General features: G+C 47.5%; 1 protein-coding gene and 1 non-coding gene across 2 annotated transcripts in view; one reads left to right on the top strand and one right to left on the bottom strand.

The window, feature by feature from the left end:
• Positions 1 to 68: 68 nt before the first annotated feature.
• Trnal-cag lies at positions 69 to 152 on the bottom strand. Its single transcript has one exon. It is a non-coding gene; the product is annotated as a tRNA-Leu (tRNA).
• Positions 153 to 1,891: 1,739 nt separating this feature from the next.
• The window catches only part of LOC115326524 (cytochrome P450 3A4), a 35,636-nt gene continuing 16,539 nt past the window's right edge, over positions 1,892 to 20,988 (top strand). Inside the window, exons 1-2 of the mRNA XM_029987434.4 lie at positions 1,892 to 2,103; positions 20,563 to 20,659. Coding sequence (XP_029843294.2) covers positions 2,048 to 2,103; positions 20,563 to 20,659 — 153 coding nt within the window. The 5' untranslated portion in view covers positions 1,892 to 2,047. The remainder of the gene's footprint in view (positions 2,104 to 20,562; positions 20,660 to 20,988) is intronic.

Genomic DNA, 20,988 nt, shown 5'->3' with positions numbered 1-20,988 from the left:
ATATAACTTCTCATAAAAAGGGTAAAAATATTTCAATAAATATAAAAACAAAGGATAAAAAACATATTTGTCAGAAGTGGGATTCGAACCCACGCCCGGAAGACCGGACTGCGACCTGAACGCAGCGCCTTGGACCGCTCGGCCATCCTGACAGACGAGAAAGAAGGTCGCCTGAGGACAACAAGTACTGAAAGTCCTTGAATATGTACTCTGAGGAGGGGGCACGTTGCAGCTTTGGTGAAGCCTAGTTATAAAAAGTTGAAATGACGTTGTGGCCAACGTGACCGTAAATTTCTCTGGCAATTGGTGCGCGTAACATGTCACGTGTGAGATGGATGGTTGATTGTTAAAGGGTTCCTTGCAGGCTTGCGCGCGCTCCGTTCGGTAGGATTTATCAGACCGAAGGCTAGACGCGAAGGCTAGCTATGGTCATATGATGTGGTCACGTTGGCCTGAAAAGTGAGGAGAGAAAGGAGGAAAATGAGAAAGAGGCGAGGCGTCAAGGGAGCATGGCTTGTAGCAGGTGTTGCTTGTAGCGGCTACGCGGCTGACGTCACGCCCTCTCCTACTCCTACCCTTCTATCCTCCTTACTTGTGGGAGTGAGAATGGGCGAGTCACCATAAGGCCGCAGCTCTCCTCCCGTGACGTCACAAAGAAAGGCCTATGTCTGCCGTCGGGTGCAGAGGCAGAGAGCGAAAAAAAAAAAAAAAGGAATTGCGTTTAGATCAACCGCCAAAGCTATTAGCTTTTATTATCAAAAGCTTAACTTAAATCTGTGAACATGAATCGGGTAAGAAAGTGTATTATACTGGGAATGCAAAAATAAGGCGCCTGTGGATTACGTCTTGGGAATGATGGGCTTGATTTTAATGCAGAGACTTTGAGTGATGAAATTATTGCAAAACAATATAAATGTTAAAATAATATTAATGAAATGGCATTATTTGCAGTGTTGGGACACAACAAAGCAAATCCCAGCAACAATCGGGTGCACGAAGTTAACGCCTGGACACGGCAAAACGGATCACACAATTGATATCGTGGTGGCATTATCAACTTCTCTGGTCGCTTAAAATTATCGCTCGAAGCTAACAGATTTAACTGGAATATTATTACACGAGACGCAAAATTGCACCAGACAGCGGGGAAAGTTTATGCACCAAACAAGTGCGCATAAGCGCCTACACGTGCTTATGCAAGACTCTCACAACTGCCTATGCAGTAGTAGCATGAGTTATACTAAAAGGGCATCTAAGGACTGTGGTTATACCTTTGGTTGTCAAGGCACTTAAAAGGCCTTTAAAGTGCGGACGGAACTGACGTCATCGGCTGTCTTGATGCCGCGGGTGGTGCATTGCCCAGTTTTATGTTGTAGACCTAATAATTGTCATTCCACCAAAAACAAAACATTTCCTAAAAAAAAAAAAAAAAAAAATTCACTGATAAATTTATTCTTGTCCATGGATGAAGAAGAGGGTATTCGCAGACCTAGAAACTAGAATGTTTTAGATTGGTGTTTGGGTAGTACACCTTTCTGTCGCTTATCGTCCAGGCGAAAAATGCCGAGTCACTGTGCTGTGAACGCATGTGCGGCATCTGGTATCGCGCAGAAGAAAACGACTGGGCGTGCTCAGTGCATGTTTCACAGCCCAGCAGACTAAGATGGCAAAAATGGTAGCGTGCAGAAGCGTTGAAGAAGTCGATATCAATTATGCAAAGGATCCCTCGGGGTAGTTTGGATTACGCACTGTGCACTTTGGAAGGCGATAACCCTGTCTTTTGGAGTACTTCGAGTTGTCGACTGGCTGTGCATATCTCATCATTAGCCACAACTTTACGTTGCGCAAGGGTCTTGCAAGCCGTCGGTTCAGACGTCTTGCTACACCTTTGGACCTTAACCCCTTGGACAGGAAGTCAGTCGCAGGGTCGGCACAATTAAAGATTAGGTGTACCCAGAACCTGTCGCACCTCAGCAGTTCTCTGTCTGAAGACTCCACCACAGAGACGGTCCCGGTTTTTTTTTTAGCAACGAAAGTTTCGGAAGAAATGTCGGACTTTGTGTGGGCAGCGCTGATCGTCGTCGTCCTCACGTGGTTATACTTGTGAGTATAAAAGCAACTGCGCCTCGTACCGTATACGGCGAGCGAGTGTTCCAAGGTGAAGCCCCTTGATATTTCTTTTACAAGTAATGACAGCCAATACAAATGACAAAGCATATTCCGCTGGAACAAAATGGCGGCATTCAATTCAAACCTCGGCTGTGCGCCGCCATTAAAATCTGCACCGTCACGCAGTCGGCGCGTCAAAGAATGTCGCTATTTGTAGGAATCTCTTAGGCACTTTATTCCAAGGTGCGTCTTTGGCGTCTCGGAACGCGAGGAGAGTCGGGCCAATCAAAAGGCAACATGGCGCAGGGAACGCACAATGACGGGGCTTTCAAACGTGCGCTCTCATTGGTTGACGTCGGTAAGAAAACGAAATGACGTGGTCGTATTTGGCGTGTAGGCATGCAGACGCACGAGGTACGCAAAGAGAACAGAAACTTGCACACCGTATGGGCACCGACAACTTGAGAAACGAAGCACGTGACTTGCTATGTTCAAGAGTCTTGCTTCTTGATTCGTTCGTCGGCGTCCTTATCGGCTAATGTCGCATTCTGACTTGTCCCGCGATATAAAACAATCGGGACTCGCTATGCCCTGCGTTTCAGTGACCAAACTATACGTCATAAACCCTTCGCCGGTACTGCGACATCCACAAGTAATATATCCGCCAGTACCGATAAATCGAGAGGAAAAAAAAAAAAGAATGCGCAACAAAAATATTGTTGTTAGAAAAAAGAAACACTCACACATACACACATAAACATGGTTACCCGGTACTTGAGTGAAGCCATTGAAAGAAGAAGGTTAGAGGTATAGCTTCTCTGATTTGAACGGTAGCACTTGGCCAGGTCGTCCTGTCCCGTTCTGTTTCTTCGACTTTTATGTTTTTTTCTACCCCAGTCTCAGGTATATTCAACATGGTTAACATCCACCAGCTCGCCTGCACCCTTACTGTTGTATCTTAACTAAATGAACGACTATTATTACTGCGATCGAAATATACTATAGGTATGAGGTGCATGCATACTCTTGGACAGTGGTTCTCAACCACTAATCTATCGGAGATTCCTTCTGAATCAACAGAAGTGATGGGAGGACCCCATTTAACAGGGAAGGAGGACCTAGGGTAATGGACGATTACCATAACAAAAGTGTAATTGAAGAAAACTAAATGCATGCAAGCCAACTTTGAGGCTCTGAAACGGAGAATAATCGACTCTTCTCACTCAGTGCATGTGGTCGGGCCTATTTGGCTTTGTGGGTCAACCAGCATCAGTTGAAAAGAAAAGTTTTACTGATCGGCTTGACTGACGGTCTAAGGCTTCGGGACCCCAAGGCGGACTTCAAGGATTCCCATTTGAGAACCTATGTACATTGCACGTTCTTGAAATGGGTACGTTGTACGTTCTTGTTTAGCAATGCTCATGCTCCACTCAGCGCGAAGAATTTTCACCGAAAGTCGGCAATTAGTATGGCAGTTTTACCATAGACGTCTTCTGCTTTCCCTCCTTTTTCTATGGTTGTCATGCTCGGCGCGGTGTTCTCTCGAGCTGCCATCTGTAAAAAGCTACCATGCTCAGTTCATAAAGTGTACTTTTGATTTTGTATCTTACTTCGGCAGAGATGCAACAGTGACGTGTTGCCCCTCTCACGGTGGTGCCACCCTCGGCAGTACACCGTACTTATATAGATACCCTATACTCCATCTCACAAGCATCTGCAGTGCAGGCAAAGTCACGGACACGAGCGCGTGGCTTTGGAAAGTGCCTTCTATGCACGAGCTCTCGTACAAACAAAAGCATACTCAGCTAGGCTCACGCGCTTGTGCCCTTGTCTTTACTGCATACATTTGTGAGGTGGAGTGTGGTCGTGAACGTAATCACGCAATCGTAAAGAGCCAACGTAAGGTTGAAGAGTTGGCCACGTAGGTACCGCCGAGTTGTTTATTCACACGTTTGCGTGTAAGATGCCGCGCTATTGCGCGGCAGAGAGTTGCTGCAAGAGTGTGCTGAACTGCGAGACGCCACCCACGGGTTTCCCAACCATGAGGAACTCCGAAGCGTGTGGATCCGTCTCGAGCGTCTTTCATGTGGTGCCGGCGAAAACCGATCGCCTGTACAGTGACCATCTTCGCGATGAGGGCTATGAAAGGCGACCCACTGTCCCCAGGAGTCTGGGTTTTCCTACCAAGAATATTCGGTTGCTACCTGGCTTTGTGCCGACTACTTTGTTTCCAAGAAAAGAGAAGCAGAAAAGCTCAGCGAACCGCACGAATTGCGAAGGAAACGGGTAAAAGTGAGCACGCTGTTAATAAAACACATAATAGCGATTACCTCCAAGTTGGCTAATCATGATTAAATGCGAGGCATTCCATGGGGACCCCAACCCCCTTCAGATTTTGTCGGGCGGACGGTCGGTCTGTCGGATGGTTCGTACGGTTCTAGCCCGAATCGCCTGTCCGTCACCGTGTGCGAGTATGACTATCACGTCCTCGGCTGACATAATCATAATCATAATCATCTTTATTTGCTCAGGAGAGCCGCGGCACCGCAGAAAGGCAACAGCCCGTACCAAGGAGGCCCGCGGTGCCGCGTCTAGTGAAGAGGATTATAGTTCTGATGATTAGGATATGTGTGTTAGGCCTAACAGCATTCTTCGCGGTTGTGGTCTTCGCGGTGCTGCCGTTGGCTGCTTACTTCTAGCAGGCCTGTTCCGAGTCCCCTTCGTAGTCGAAATCCTCGTCGCTCTCGAGTTCGTAGATCACGGCGGGCCAAAATGAATATGTCACGACGGTCGTCGTGCCGGTGGTGCAGTTTTCCGCCACTCCGAAACACGAGATTGTAACAGGCAAAAGTCAGCGCGTGGCGGCGCTTATAATCACGCCAGGCTTTGGCTGTGCGGAGGAGGCTGACATCACGATTGCGACGGAGTTCTCATGACTGGGGGTGTCGCGAACCGGCCGCGGTTCGAGTTCGACCAGGTTCGACTTAAAAGTTCGTCGACCTTGTATTGAGGTTCGACTCGTGTGCGCATGCGCGACAGGCTGGCCAGTTGGCTTCGGATTGGATGGTAATGGCTAAGAGATGAATCAAGTGCAGCGCTGATCGGCTATTTCAGTCAATACAGTACTAAAATTTAAGTTATTAACTTATTCAGTGAATAGAATTAGTTTCTTTTAATTGCAGTTGTTCACACAATAAAATACCCCTTTGCATAAAAAAAGAAATTCTCCAAACCTAGACGTATCAAGGTCTGGCCACACTGTCCACAAAGTCGACCCGGTCGAATCTGGTGAAAAGGTCGAGGGTTCGTCGAACCGGTTCGACCCAGTCGAACCCCGAAAGTTCGACCAAAAAATCTGGTTCGACAAAAGTTCGCGACATCCCTACTCATGACGCATCGCACGCCTCGATGGCCGATTTTGGAAGCGCTCGCTAGAATCGGACGCTTGAAACACAAAATATAGCCATCCGCTTAAAATACGAGCGTGTGATTGTCATTAACGGATAACACAAGTCATATTTCACCCATTTCGGAAAAGGTTTCCGTATGTTTTGATTGTCGTTTTTGTATCTTAATGTGAAAATAGATGTGATGTTACTCGGAAACCTTCCACTCGATTCCTTCTTTCGACCGTGGCCGGTTAGGAGAGATAAACAACCATGAGAGGGAAAATATTCATATCTGTTAAAGATGACGCGCAGACCCCCTAATCAGCAACCTTGGACGAGCGCCCTGCACTTACGTACCTTGCACCCCATAACGCAAGATGCTATTACCCGCTATAGCATAAAAGTAGCTGAGATTAACTTAATCAGCAACGGCTCCCGCGCTTTCCTCGGTGTTTTTTTCCCCCCCATAATACGAGTCGTTGGAGAGCTGAGTGATCGCACTGCTCAGTATACTCTTCTAAAGTTTTTGATATTTAATCTCCAATTTTCGCACTACCCGGACCCGCTCCTGGCAATAGGTAACATCTTAATTAGAAACCAGGCATTATTACTGCCAGATTTATGCAAATAACCTAAAGAAAGAGTCTGCCGTACTCAGAGTTGAGCCCTGCCCTAGTCACTTACAGTGACAGTTAAAAATTGACAGTCAATTTTATCTCGAAGATATTGTTAGGCATAAAATGCAGTATTTGAAGAGCGATCGTTTAAATCTGTTTAAAAAACATCAAACAGTCGTTTTGAGGAGCGAAGAGCCTATATCTTTAATCGTTTCCCTGCAAAGTTTAACAGGGAAGTTGACGTGGTACACAGATCACGCGACATCAATTTTTGCCGCTAAGTTTAGTGGAGAACAAAATTGGTGCATAGGTTGCACGACGTATTGTAACGGTAGATAAAATTTCCGCTAAATTTAGCGGGAAAACTAAATTGGCGTATAGTGACGTCAATTTCCCCCCTACATTTAGCCGGAAAACTGAATTGGTCCGCATAGGTCTTGTGTAGTCAGGTCATGTGACGTCAAGTTTCCGCCAAATTTAGCGAGGAAACTGAATTGGTGCTCAGGTCACGTGACGTCGATTTTTTCGCTAAATTTAGCGGGGAACTGAATTGTAAAAAAAGCAAACAGGCAAGCTAATTATTGTTACAGAAATTTAAAAAAAAAAGAAAATACAAAGAAAAACCGGAGACGTCGGACGAAGAAGGGGACAAACACAAAACGTCTCAACAAAATGAATTGGTCTGCTGTGAAGTCAGGTCACGTGGCATAGATTTTTCCGCTAAATTTAGCGGGGAAACAGAATTGGTGCTTAGGTCACGTGACGTCGATTTTCTCGCTAAATGGAGGGAATTTCGGAATAAGGAGAAAGGGGGGTTCCGCTAAGAAAGCATTTCATGCTTTAAAAACAACAAAAAAGGACAAAGGCCATGCCTTATTACGTTCTCTCTTCGGGCTTCGTGATTCGTGCTTCGGTGTCCTTATCGGATAATGGCGCAATCTCATTGGCTGCGGAGAGATAATGAGATGTCTGACACTCGTCACTTATCGATAGCAAGGCCACGGGCTGTATCGCTGGATGTTGCTACGTGACCTACTAGAGGCCAGTGCAGGGCGCTTATTGGGCACGAGCGGTACGCTAGCGTACGGCTGAGATTCGTGTACTTACTGATTGTACACGAGTGCCCGCTAAGTGCTGGCACTCGTGTCCAGCTCGACAGCGAACTGCAGCAGAACAGGCGTGTGCCACACCTACCACAGGTGCTGTGACACCGCCAGGAGCGCGATCGGCGACAGCATGACACTTCTATGACGTCATCAGGCGGAAATTGAGGGACCGCTTTTTTGGACGCGGTAAACACACCAGTCGGAGACGCGTTCCAGGCACCATCTATGTTGTGGCGTCTCGCGAACGCTACGGTCTCGGTGGTGAAGTGGAAGCTCCTCCCACCTCTTTCCACTTTAGCAGAGCGATTAACGCTGGAGAGGAGATCGCCTCCTTTCCTACGGTCGCTCTGCCAAAGTGGATGGAGGTGGAAGTTGTCTCCACTTCGAAGGCGCCTCTTTTCTGGTCGCGTCTCGCGGGTGGTATACAGCGCCCCAAGCCGAGAGAAACAGGCCTATTGGGTCGTCGCTAAGAGCTAAAGGGGAAGAGAAAGGAAACTTGACGTATCCGCGGAACACTTCGAAACGGGTGAAATATGATCCATGATATCTGTAAATAATAATCACACGCTTGCATTTTCAGCGGATGGCTATATTTTTCGTTCCAACCGACGGATCCTGGCGAGCGCTTCAAAATCAGCCATCAAAGCCGCGCGATGCGACTCGGGATAGTTCGGATATTTGCACGGGGCGTCCCTCTCGCAACGTCACGGGCCCATAAATGGCCAAGGGTACCGCAATTACTATCGTCGCCACTAGGTGGCGCCAGCTTTATCGTCAACGCGTTACAATCCTGACGAAGGGGAATGTCCGAGGTATGGTGTACTACAAGTAGGATAGAAGGGTAGGAGAGGGCATGACGTCGGCTGCGTAGCCTCCACAAGCCATGCTCCCTTGATGCCTCGCCTCTTTCTCATTTTCCTTCTTACTCTCCTTACTTACCATGCCAACGTGACCACATTACGTGACCGTAGCCAGAGCTAGCCTTCGTTTTCCTATGGGGTACTAGAATACACCACAGTCTAGTTTTCGATCTGATAAAACCTACCGGACGAAGCGCGCGCAAGCCTGCAAGGAATCCTTCCACAATCAACCATCCATCTCGCACGTGACATGTCACGCGCACCAATCGCCAGAGAGATCTGTGGTCACGCTGGGCACAAAATCGTTTAAACTTTTTATGACTAGGCTTCACCAATATTGCAACGTGCCCCCTCCCAGTACTTCTAACCTCCTTGGTGTACTAGAAATGGGAGGTGTGCCAAGCGTTCACAGGTGCCTCCATCGGGCACGCCGCTCTGTGGCGCTGCTACTGATGGGCCCATGAAGTCAGACATTTCAACGAATCTCGGCCCCTCAACTACCAGGTGGTATTGAGAAATCGTTTTATTTGATTTGAAATTGCTTTTCTAGCGTTCGCGGAAGAAAGACTGGTCTTTGTGAGCTGCTGTTATAAGGGAGACCACGTCTACACAAAGAAATAGGCGCAAAAATTTCGCTTCCGTTGAAGGTTCATAAGAAGAGGTTTTCCTTAGGAACTGAGGTAAATGAAAATAGAGCTTGGCAAAGGATTTAATCGGTGTTTCTTCAGAAATGTTTCGCACCTATTAGTAGAAATTTTTAGTCATTTGTCACTAAAGAACTCGGAACAGGTGATTGAGTTACTATTCGCGACTCCAGCGACCTATAGACCTTTGTCCGGAAGTGCTCTTTTTAGCCTCGACCGCAAGGAGCAAAAGCGAACAATAATCTCGAACCCAGACGCTCACGGGGAGGGGGGGGGGGGGGGGGGGGGGCTGCGTCGGCCTGCGCCGCCGGTTCCCGTTGAGGGCTTCTTCGCTGGTGTGCCAAATGCCGTTTCGCCGGCATCGGTCCTGTTTACCGCGGTATGTGAGTATAGTGCCCGTAATGTGAGAGCCGTGTGTCCATACGCCACTTTGCCGTTGTTGGTTTTCATCTAGCCGAGCCAGAAAACATCTTGCGACGAGTTGACCGCGCCGCGAGTGACGAAGAAGAAGCAAACATGGCGACGGTTTGTGCGATTGCTTTGGTGGCTCCGGTGTTGAGTGTCTTCAATGTCCTCGTGAGAAGGTTCCCCTGCCCTTCAAAGTTATTGCAAGCACCACGAAAGATGTGGAATCATCGTCTCAACTACAAATAAGCAGGCTTTCACGAGCAACAACGGTGCCGAGCAGGCGCTCGGCACATTTGTGTCAGGCTCACGCAGCCAGCGGCACAGTTGTGTTGGTTGTGTCGTCAGATGTTCAACAACGCCGAGGTATTTTCATTTATCATTTGGAATGGCTTCAAGAGTGGGAAATTAATCTATTTCGCGGATTGTTAACGCCGAGGCGAGTGCCCTCCGTTGCAGTGCCGTCGTCGCGCAAAGTGCAGAGAAAACCGGGTGGCGATGGCGGCGGTGCTCTTTGATCTTGCGCCGTCGGGTTCATGAAGTCCGGAGTAAACGTACGTGCGTGCGTCTGCTGGATCGGTGTTTTGGACTTCCTCAAAACTCTTTCTCACGCGCAATTTCCTTGTGAAGCTTAGTAGCTCATTACACCTCATCGTCGACTGCGCTCATTTGACTACGACGGACGAGCCTGCGTGATGTGAATTTCACTGCCTAAGATCCTTGGTGTGCTGTAACGAGGGCTAATAAAATATCACCGCGAACTTCTGAACAAACGAGTCGAAGTTTTGTCTGCTATCATAACTGATCGCCTGTCACAATATTAATCAGTAGCGTTCCTAGACTCCGCCCCCACAGGCACCGTGCTTCGTTGCCCGATAGTAAGTGTCTTCTGGTACCTCGTAGAATTCCAGCTCCCACTTCAAGTAAGTACCATTCTTTAGAACTGGCAATTAATTGTTTCGAACCCAGACGCTCGCAGTGTGTGTGTGTGTGTGTGTGGGGGGGGGGGGGGGGGGGGGGGGGACGCGTGCTAACATGCTCGGAGCCCTCGTTTACTCCGCTTCGCAGCGGCAGACAAGGCGCCACATTACAAAAGAAAGCTAATCCGAGCTGTCTATGTAACTAGACCCATTCGCTAGTCATTCGATGAAACGTCGTCGTCTCGCTTTCATTCGCTAAAACTGCGTTCGATCAAGTGAACGCCTCGCACTTATTTCGGCTTGGCAGAGCCGCGCTGCCGCAGAAAGGCAAGCAGATCGCGAAAATCGGTCTCAAACGTGCCACGAATGTAATGTCGTATACAAGAAGCCAACAATCAAGCATTTGAAAGCTACAAGAAAGCGGTAGCGAAATATTTACTACGCAATGAACCGGACTGAAACGCGGATGTCAAGGGTCAGAGACACCGAGAACATCTAAGACAAGAAAGGTTTTCCCTTATTTTCCTTGATCGAGATGGGTTCTCGAATGTTCACGACATCTTGCCTGTTGAAGAACGGGCCGCAGAGGCTTCTGGTGAAGACATCTTTCACGATGTGTCGGTGCATTCGGACAGCCTGCCGCATCCAGCTACCCAAAGCAACGCCGCCGACGCAGCCCCTGGCAGCCCCCCCTCCCTGCCTGCCAGTTCTTTCCGCGTGGTGGCGCGAGCGTAGATAAACATGGCGGCGCCCCGGAATTGGCGCGGACACTGGTCTATAGGGGGCGCCACCACCACACAAACAAGGCGGCTGGGTTCAGGTTGCGTCGGCTCGGCCGGGCCGCTTGAACGGGTGGCGCATCCGATTTAACAGATTTTCTTTTGTTTAATGCCCAATTTTATAGGTATTTGAACTGAGACGGTTAAGTGTAGCTTGTGCACATAAACTTGCAGAGGCATAGTTTTGTTTTCTTTGTGTTTTTTGTTCTTTTCATGTCAAACCTTCGTTTCTGAGATTTCGTTCAAAACCGAAACTATGGAGCGACGGTAATAGACTCTAACCAGTTCTGATCATCTAAGCAGGGGCGGATCCAGATCTTCATTTTAGGGGGGGGGGGGGGGGGGGGGGCGGTTCCTCGGTGTAAAACGGCGGGGGGGGGGGGGGGGAGAAAGTGGGGGGAGTGTTTATATTTTTTGTGGAGTTATCGTTTTTACTAAACTCTGATAACATAATATAGATCTTAAGAGCTTTTGTATCGGTATACCTGTCGAGGATGAACTCTTTGAATTAAAACCTTTCGGGTCACCATGCGAGAGGTAAGTATCTAGAAAATTGTGGTGGAACTATCCTTTCTGAACACCATAACGCAAGGAATTTTGTAGTTCATAGGAAACGGGATTACTCCGATCGCGTGGCAGCGCGCTAGAAATAGAAAAGAAGTTTAACTACTGGCGATGAATGTTCGGTGCTACAACTTTGGGCTCCTTTTGCTTAAATATTTACATATTCTCGTTACACCCGCAGAGCATGTACGGAGAGCCAACCTTTGCCAACTATACGGAGGAAGCTCATGCAGCTAATGACAATGCGAAAAACGTTCTAATCTAAAACTCGGCTGTTCTTTGAGATTAAGCTTGCCATAGTAGTTCGAACTTTATATTCAGTGCCAAAATGCAGAACGTGGTTTTAAAACATATTTTTCATTGTCGCCGGTTGCTTCAATGGAGCGATTACGTTGCAAACAAGCGACAAAAATGGCCCGGCGGCTTCGACGCTGCTCGCGGCGTCAAAACACTGTTGACGCAGCGAGCGACACGAACGCTGCCAGGCAAGTTCGTCGGTTGTTCGCCATATATTTGTAATGTCCAGAGCGGAGCACATGCGGAATTACCAACCCAAACTCGTGTTTTCACGTGTTCTGGATGCAACTCGAGAGAACGAAAGCGAATAATTGTTGAATATTTTTGAAAGCATGTTGCAGTTCGGCAACTATAACTTTTAAACTTAGACAAGACCTTTAACCAGCAATGGACCCTCCCAATTTTTATTCAATTGCACTTCGTCTGAATATTTTCTTTATGAAAGGAACACTTACTTGTTTCTGGGTAGTTAGCTCATTCGTCAGGGTCGAGAGGACTTCAGATATGACGGGGCAGAGCGGTTGTCCGGTCGGCGAATCTCAACTGGGCTAAAGGCCCATCACGACTGCAGCATGGATGTTTGGGAGTCGGTGTTCACTTGAACGGGCTCAGGCACTGTCTATTTAATTTATGTATAGTCGCATCTTTGAAGGGGCTCGTTTTCCCTAAGTCCCTAGGCAGGGAATTCCAAGCCGCAGTTGCATACCAGCAAGCACCGCCTCTGTTCCGTTCAACACAAACATATTCGCTCCTGCAAAGCCGGGCGAAAGCTCTGCCGTCAATCCACAGAAGCCGCGTTTAACTCGAAAAGTAAAGACGGCGCCAAGGGGAGACAAGGGGTAGCGGGCGCCTTTCCTAAAATATGTCCCGCCACCCTAAGTTGAAACGGCATTGTATACAAATAAATGCCTACGGCGTCGGCTTGAGGACCCCGTGTAAGCCACGGTGTAAGCAGCCTCCAGCCTTTAGAGTGCTCGTACCGTTTATCTTTCTTTTATTAGCTTCCCGCAACGAGAAGTCGTACCGCAGGCAGTATGAAGCCCATTAGAGGAAACACCTCCCCCTTCTGGCGCTCGTCGGCTTCTTTCTGTATTCCGCGCTGCGGCGCTGATCCTCAGTGAGGTATGGAGGCGAGGACGAAAGCGGGCTTATGATTAAGCCAAGGTCGTGGGGAAGTCCGGAGCGTCTTCAGGAGAAGCTCAAACCCAGACTACACTGTACCCAGAGCAATTGCTTCCTCTCTCAGTTGAGAAGAAAAGCAATTGGTCACCAGGTTGTACAAGCTCCACCCCCCCCCCTCCCCTGGAACGTTTCCTCCTGGTACGTCCCCTCCGCACTTCCCTTGGCAATGAGCATTTAGTGAGCCCGTGGGCGACACCATCTCAAAGCAAGCCAAAAACGACATGCCAAAAGACAAGCCCAGAACCACGAAGAAATCATTAAACGAAAAGTGATGAAAAGGCGGCCGCTAGAAAGGAAGGATAATCCGCTGTGTATAGGATCGTACCGTTGAGGAAGGCTGCTTGGCGTCTGCGTTTGGGAGCTTTCAGGGCACAAATTTTTCCCAGACAACCTCTAAAGAAAGAGAGGAAACAGAGAGAGAGAGAGAGAGAAAGGGGAATATATATGTTGAAGGTATTTTCCCCCCGTGCTCGACGTGCTGGCCTTGTTTGGAAGTGTACCTGCAGTCCAGGACCCTGATATTTGGTGCGCCTCCCCACTGCCTCTCCACTTCGAAACTCCTGGCGCCGTCCGTGTCAGGAAGACGTACCGTGACCTTGACGGAGATAAACCCCATTTTGGAAGCGTCCAGCAGGCGCGTCTACCCACCCCTGGTTTAATATTTTGTCCCTCGCGTCGATTGCTTACGTTGTTTCTTCAAGCTGACGAAAAATCCCGGGGGGGAGGGGTGGCCTGGCGAGGCGTTTGGGGGGGGGGGGGGGGAAGAGGGCGATCGCCCCCACCGCCCCCCCCCCCCCCCCCCCCCACCCCTTGGATCCGCCACTGCATCTAAGGAAGGCGGCATTGACTACAGAATTGTTCCACCGAGAGTAATTTTCAGCTAACTCGGATGCCTCGACCATGCGACTTATCTGTCCGCGAAATCGATCTTTTGTGCGTATCAGCGTTTAAGAAACAGCTCCAGTCGTCTGCTCGGTGAACAACACAGGCTGCAGGGAAATTACGAAAATTAAGCAGGCACTTCTTGAGCCAAGGAGCATGTTAACCCACTGGCGCCCCACTAAGCAGCTGATACTCATATTTCAATTCAGGTTTTAGTGGCAATCGAGAGGTCAATTTGGTCGAGCAAATTATGTATTATATTACATACTATGGGTCCCACTAAAGCGATATTAGTATATTCTTCGAGTTGAAATATGAGCTTAGTTGACTAGCTATTAAAGTGAACTGCGGAATAAAAGTATATTTGACAGACAGAGAGATACTACTTAAACTCAGCCAAATGGTTCTAGCCGGTAGCGCGGAGACGAATACGGACAAACTGAAGAGAGTTTTCATTGGAGATTCACGCAGAACCTCTCTGCATTGAACTTGACTTCGAATCCTGAACAGAGAAAATGAGTATTTTTTGTGGCCGGTCAGCCTGAGCAATGTAGACATATATTCTTGCTGACTTCGACGGGGGTATAATATAAATATTGGACGCGCGAAATATCATAATGCCGCGACAGCTTCTAACTTTGCGGGACGCGTCTCCCACCTTTTGAAAGCAGATAATTTTCCTCATAAATTGTCAAGCAGGTTTTTCTGAATCAAGTAATTGCGAAATCTGCCCAACTCCTTCAGTGTGCTCCAGAGGCTTTTTCGGCGAAATGCAGCCTAGATGAATAACCAAACCACCGACCGGCGTGGGTGGCTCAAACTTGAAGCTAATCGAACACAACCAAACTCAAGAAAAGCAGCTATCGAACCTTCCCATTCACTTGACTGCAACATTGGTGTTCCCTCCAGTGAAACACCTCGTCTGTCGTCCTCAGTCCACTGTTCTACATCCTTATAAAGAAACCACTTATCAGTGACCAAGTAGTCGTCACTTTGAATGTGATTCGAGACAGACAAGAAATCAAAACGTAAAGTTTTTCCGTGATTCCTCCCTATCCAAGAAATTGAAAGCACACGACCGTGTGTTTTGGAGTAAACGGGCTTTCCACCATGTGATGGAAGGAAACAATCTACTGAAGCTTCACCACACTAATGAACACTCAGGCAAACTTAAAAAATTTTCGGACCTTCGTCAAATTACATTGTTCGCCACTGCGACGACAAGTCGTGTCCGCGAAAGCCACCAGAGACGTGGAGGAGCGCAAAGCGACCTGGTCCGGCTGGTTCCCGGTTTTCCCGCTTAATGGCGTTCGTTTTGCTGGAGTCGCGAATAAACCCCTTTCAAAAAATCTGGCAACAGGGAAAATTAGACATGAGGAAGATACATAGAAAGGGGGGACGGACAACGAAGACTTCCAACTAGCAACAACATTTATTGACCCGAAGTTTGCATATATAGGTGAAGGAGGGGAGGGTGAAAGACGGTACACTGGAAAGTGGGAAAGCGATGGGAGAGAGTGTAGAGCCGGGGAAATGAGGGACGATCCCGTGGGGTAGACATCTAATCGCTCGGAGCCGCTGAAACGAGGGACGTCAGCTCTGGCCCCAGGAAGTTTATCTCCCTCCTGGATAAGCCTATGGACGGGGATCCGAAGTTGCTGTGACTGTAGTGCATGGCGAAGGCCTCCATGATCTCTCGTCCGTATCTTGAGGCGTGACCTCCAATCCTGGTGGTCGAGGGAAGGTCGGCCGAACAGGGTTCGCTGCACTCAGAGGTGTGTTTGGCAATCGGGTGGTAACAAATCTCCGAAGTGTCGGAGGCGGCTTTCTTGATCTCGTTTGCATGTTCCCTCACCCGATCGTTTAGGCATCGGCCCGTTTGTCCGATGTATTTAGCACCGCAGGACATGGGAATCGAATACACGCACTCTTTGCAGCAGGTTACATAATTGGTCTGGTGCTTTTTCTGGCACGTTGGCGCTGGACCGGGGTTGTTGACCTTTCTACAAATAGAAGCTAATTTGAACTTGCAGGAAAATACAACGTTGGTGTTGAAGCCGAGCGCAATAGATTTCAGGCGATGTGAGGTGTTGTGTATGTAGGGGATGCACGCGAAGCGTGACTTAGGAGGGAGGGGTTTGGACTTCTGCCCCGCGACAAGTCTTTTGATTGTTGTTTCAATCAGGTCTCTCGGGTATCCTGCCTTTATGAGGCGACTAATCTGCTTGGATAGGCTGGGGGCGGAAAGGTGCTGACAGGATTTAACCTTTGCCGAAGCAACTAGATTTCGAACGATCCCATTTTTTACATTCCTTGAATGTGAGCTGTTGAAAGGAAGAACGGGCTTAGAGGACCTCTGCTGGTGAGCCCAGCAGATACCTTTGCTAGTTGGGACCAACCTGAGATCGAGGAACTGTAAGCCCTCAGGGGAGGGGGCCTCTTTGGTGAACGTAAGCCCATGTGAGTTTTTCTGGAATACGGTCTCTATGGCTGCAGAGTCGGAGATGGTGGAGTGTAGGATGAGAGGTCCTCTAAGCCCGTTCTTCCTTTCAACAGCTCACATTCAAGGAATGTAAAAAATGGGATCGTTCGAAATCTAGTTGCTTCGGCAAAGGTTAAATCCTGTCAGCACCTTTCCGCCCCCAGCCTATCCAAGCAGATTAGTCGCCTCATAAAGGCAGGATACCCGAGAGACCTGATTGAAACAACAATCAAAAGACTTGTCGCGGGGCAGAAGTCCAAACCCCTCCCTCCTAAGTCACGCTTCGCGTGCATCCCCTACATACACAACACCTCACATCGCCTGAAATCTATTGCGCTCGGCTTCAACACCAACGTTGTATTTTCCTGCAAGTTCAAATTAGCTTCTATTTGTAGAAAGGTCAACAACCCCGGTCCAGCGCCAACGTGCCAGAAAAAGCACCAGACCAATTATGTAACCTGCTGCAAAGAGTGCGTGTATTCGATTCCCATGTCCTGCGGTGCTAAATACATCGGACAAACGGGCCGATGCCTAAACGATCGGGTGAGGGAACATGCAAACGAGATCAAGAAAGCCGCCTCCGACACTTCGGAGATTTGTTACCACCCGATTGCCAAACACACCTCTGAGTGCAGCGAACCCTGTTCGGCCGACCTTCCCTCGACCACCAGGATTGGAGGTCACGCCTCAAGATACGGACGAGAGATCATGGAGGCCTTCGCCATGCACTACAGTCACAGCAACTTCGGATCCCCGTCCATAGGCTTATCCAGGAGGGAGATAAACTTCCTGGGGCCAGAGCTGACGTCCCTCGTTTCAGCGGCTCCGAGCGATTAGATGTCTACCCCACGGGATCGTCCCTCATTTCCCCGGCTCTACACTCTCTCCCATCGCTTTCCCACTTTCCAGTGTACCGTCTTTCACCCTCCCCTCCTTCACCTATATATGCAAACTTCGGGTCAATAAATGTTGTTGCTAGTTGGAAGTCTTCGTTGTCCGTCCCCCCTTTCTATGTATCTTCCTCATGTCTAATTACCGTTACCAACACGCTCGTTTTGTACTTAACAGGGAAAAGTTTTTGAACGAATCCAAGAACATTGAGTGGCCGACGCCATGGTGAAGGACTCCGTTGCGGCCTGTACAGTTGTTTACGCTGTGGAGTTCTTACGTTTCCTCAATCCCTTCGCGTTGGTATGGCTGCAGGTAACGTTTTCTCTATCACGGGTTAGTAAACGACTTTTCTAACTCCCAGCCGTTAAAGATGACGAAGTACAACGCTTCTACAAGAGTCGATCGGAGTCAGAGCTCTCCTTCGACAGAAGCTACAACTTCGTTGAGGGGCGGCTATCAATCTTTTGTAGTTTCCCGTGTTTTTTTGGAAACCTATGGAATGAAATCTGCCAATACAAAATTAAGTGTTTATTAAAATGCAAGTACCACTCGCTGAGCTGGGCGATTTGAGCGGGATTATGCGATTTTTACGTTTCGATGACTTCCATCATTTTAAGAGTTAGAAATCCGCGAACACGAAGAAGCAATGCATCGTGTAGAAATTTGGCGGAACCCCGGCCATCCCAAATTTCTACACCGCACATTGCTTCTTCGTGTTCAAATACGTGGACCCATACGAGCCATCGCTAGTAGATGGTAATAACGGGTTTTATGCACGATGATGATAGTGTACAATAAATAATAGAAAAGCAAGTAAAACATTAGGTTGCTCTACAGGGTGTCTGAAAATAAAGTTTCGACACTAAAATCTCCTGCAGAAATCAGGGACTTGACGTAAGAAGTAGAAACATACCTCGAATAGGTATTTTACCGGTTGGATTTATGCATTAAAACTTTAAGTTCCAATCTCAAATACAAAATAAAAAGAAAAAAAAAACCACGTTTTTAAAGGGGACAGTCTTTTATTTTTAATGTTTGTTGTACATAATCTATATGCTTGGAATTTTTATGACTCAATGGGACTAGTAAAATACGTATTCGTGGTAAGTTTCAACTTGATACGTTGAGCCGCTTATTTTTGGGTGTCTCAATAATGTTACAAGCTACAATTAATGGCCCGTCAAAAATCAGCGACTGAGCGTATCAAGTTGAAAGTTTCCTCGAATACGTATTTTACTTTTACCATTTGCACAATAAAAATCCATGTTTCTACTTCAAGTGTAAAACAACAACAACAACAACAACAACAACAACAACAACAACAACAACAACAACAACAACAACAACAACAGCAACAACAACAGCAACAACAACAGCAACAACAGCAACAACAACAACAACAACAACAACAACAACAACAACAACAACAACAACAACAACAACAACAACAACAACAACAACAACAAAAACAACAACAACAACAACAACAACAACAACAACAACAACTAATTTTTAGGACATTTTTGTATTTTTGTTTATACTTGGTAAGTTGTGTAAATGGGACCGGTAAAAAGACGTATCCGAGGTAAGTTTCTGCTTGATACGTCGAGACCCTGATGTTTTGAACTCCGAACAAGCATCTTTGCAGATATTCGTCAGCAGAAAGAAACAAGCCAGCAATAATTTATTGCAAATTGGACTATATTACGTGGCCTTCAATTTATTTTGATCGTCCGCGTGCCCAAGGGGTTACCAGTGTTATTGCGTAGTTCTTGCTGTCTCTCTTGTCTTTCTACGAGTTCTTCGTTCGTTTGGCACGTATATTCCCCATGCTGGAAAGCGCCATCGCCTTGTTCGCGCTAGCAGTGTCTGACAATGTACCTAAATCCATGTGCGAAGCCGTTTGACCACAGTCTTTAATGCCATAAATTTGAAATAAAAACACCGTAACGGACGACTTATTTCACCTGCGTGACTGAGGAATGTTCCTATCTACCTAGTAAGTGGGAATTATTCGGGATATTTGCTTTTATAATAAAGCGCAGGAAGGAAATGCACTCACTTTTTCAGATAGAAATGCTGTACCGGAAGTCAATTTCCGACTGGTTGCTGTCTGCTTCAATTTGCCAGAGCGCACTAGCGCCAGTTGAACGTCTCGCACATAATAACAACTCTATGGTCTCAACTGCGTTCATCAAACGCTTTCGAATGCGAAAGCCAAACGCAGGACGCCGGCGTTCCGCGTTCTAAAGTGTTCGACGAGTGCGGTGGAGACAAAGGCTGCTAGCTTTCTGTCTACCCCCTAATCGTTCCAATCTGAAAGCTCGGCGTTCTGACGTCTCCTCGCCCTATCGTTTTCTCCTCTCCCTCCATTTCTCGGCGCATTGATAAGAAGATCGCGTCTTCTCAAATGCCTGCGAGTGATTTTTTTTGCTCACAGCTGAACAGTGTGCCGTTCAGACAAATTGCACTGCTCATCGTACAGTTCAGCATCGCTCAACCGAGCAATGCTTAATCGGGACATCTTGTAACAAGGGCGCAAAAAGTAAAGAGATCGATATTCCAGTCTCTTGGACATGTAAAGGATTATCGTTATTACAGCGATATCTGTTAGTGGGATACTTCGTGGTTTTACGTCGTCGACCGCGCTCCATATCGACGCGGGGCATTTCCGGCACTCCGCCAAAACATACCACAGGGCGCTAATAACAAGAAAATGAGAAAGCAAGACAACCTGCATGGTCAGTAAAATAGTCCCCGCCAGTCAATCTGGCTGTGCACTATGATAGGTGCCCATGTGACCCAGAATTAGCACAAACAACAATTCTCGGGAGATGCGCAGATGAAACTGCCTTAAAATTTTACGATGCATTCTGTATCAGAAAGCAAGGGGAAGGCAAGTGCGTTAGTGACCCGTCAATCCACCTGACAGATATAGAGTTTTAGTTCCTAAACGAATAGCCAAAAAAAAAAAAGGTATTAGCAGTGTGCATGTGTTTCAATAAAAACCTTGATTTCAGAGTGCACTTCGTCTTGTCTACTTCTTGTCCCTGATTATTCGACGCTTTTCGTTTAGCAGGTTTGACTATTTGTACCGTAGTAACGTACGAAAACACACCCCCTGCTGCGCAGGCAGCTGAATTGCTCTCTACTTAGTACACCCTTATTGGTTCCAAAACGCTGTGGAATTTCGGTTCGGTGTGCTACTCGGTTTAATACGAAACGCCGATGCGGACTCTATGGTGCGCGCTAGCACCTTTACCGTTCATTCAGTCCATCTGCTCCGAGATGACACCTTAGAGCGTCTTCGACGTTACACTCCAGGTGTCGCTTTGTTTCACCTTACGGGTTGCGCAAGTGTTAAAATGTTTTTCCCCAAACACCCTCCGTAAAGTCTGTCGTAGTGTAAAAGGAACCGAAATGATCTTTGTACAGGTGGAGACGGAAGCGATTTTCACTGTTCAAGGAAATCGGAATACCTGGACCTACGCCAAGTTTGTTCTCCGGAAATCTTACTGAGCTCATTGAGAAAGTAAGTTCAATGAACTCCGTCTTTAGAAAATTAGGTAAGAGAGAATCGTCTTGGGGTGTACTTGTCATATTCTTTTATTATTGCTTGATATGTTTACATAGTATCGAGTGACAAATGCTTGAATCAGAAGTCATGCACCCGAAGGGATGCTTGCGTATGCTTGGGCAGAACACCCTTTCTGCCTTTTATTGGGATCTAAGTAGGTTGACGAGGTCAAAGAAAGCATTTCGACCTGAAAATCCAGCCTGCGTTATAGCTATCAGCATAGGGTAAATGTATGAACTGTCAAAAAATAATGTCAGAACGCGGACTTTATTTTTTAATTGTTT

This window comes from Ixodes scapularis, unplaced genomic scaffold (genome assembly GCF_016920785.2).
Source record: "Ixodes scapularis isolate PalLabHiFi unplaced genomic scaffold, ASM1692078v2 PGA_scaffold6__148_contigs__length_123643588, whole genome shotgun sequence".
NCBI lineage: Eukaryota > Metazoa > Arthropoda > Arachnida > Ixodida > Ixodidae > Ixodes > Ixodes scapularis.
This window is presented reverse-complemented; position numbering and strand designations above follow the sequence as displayed.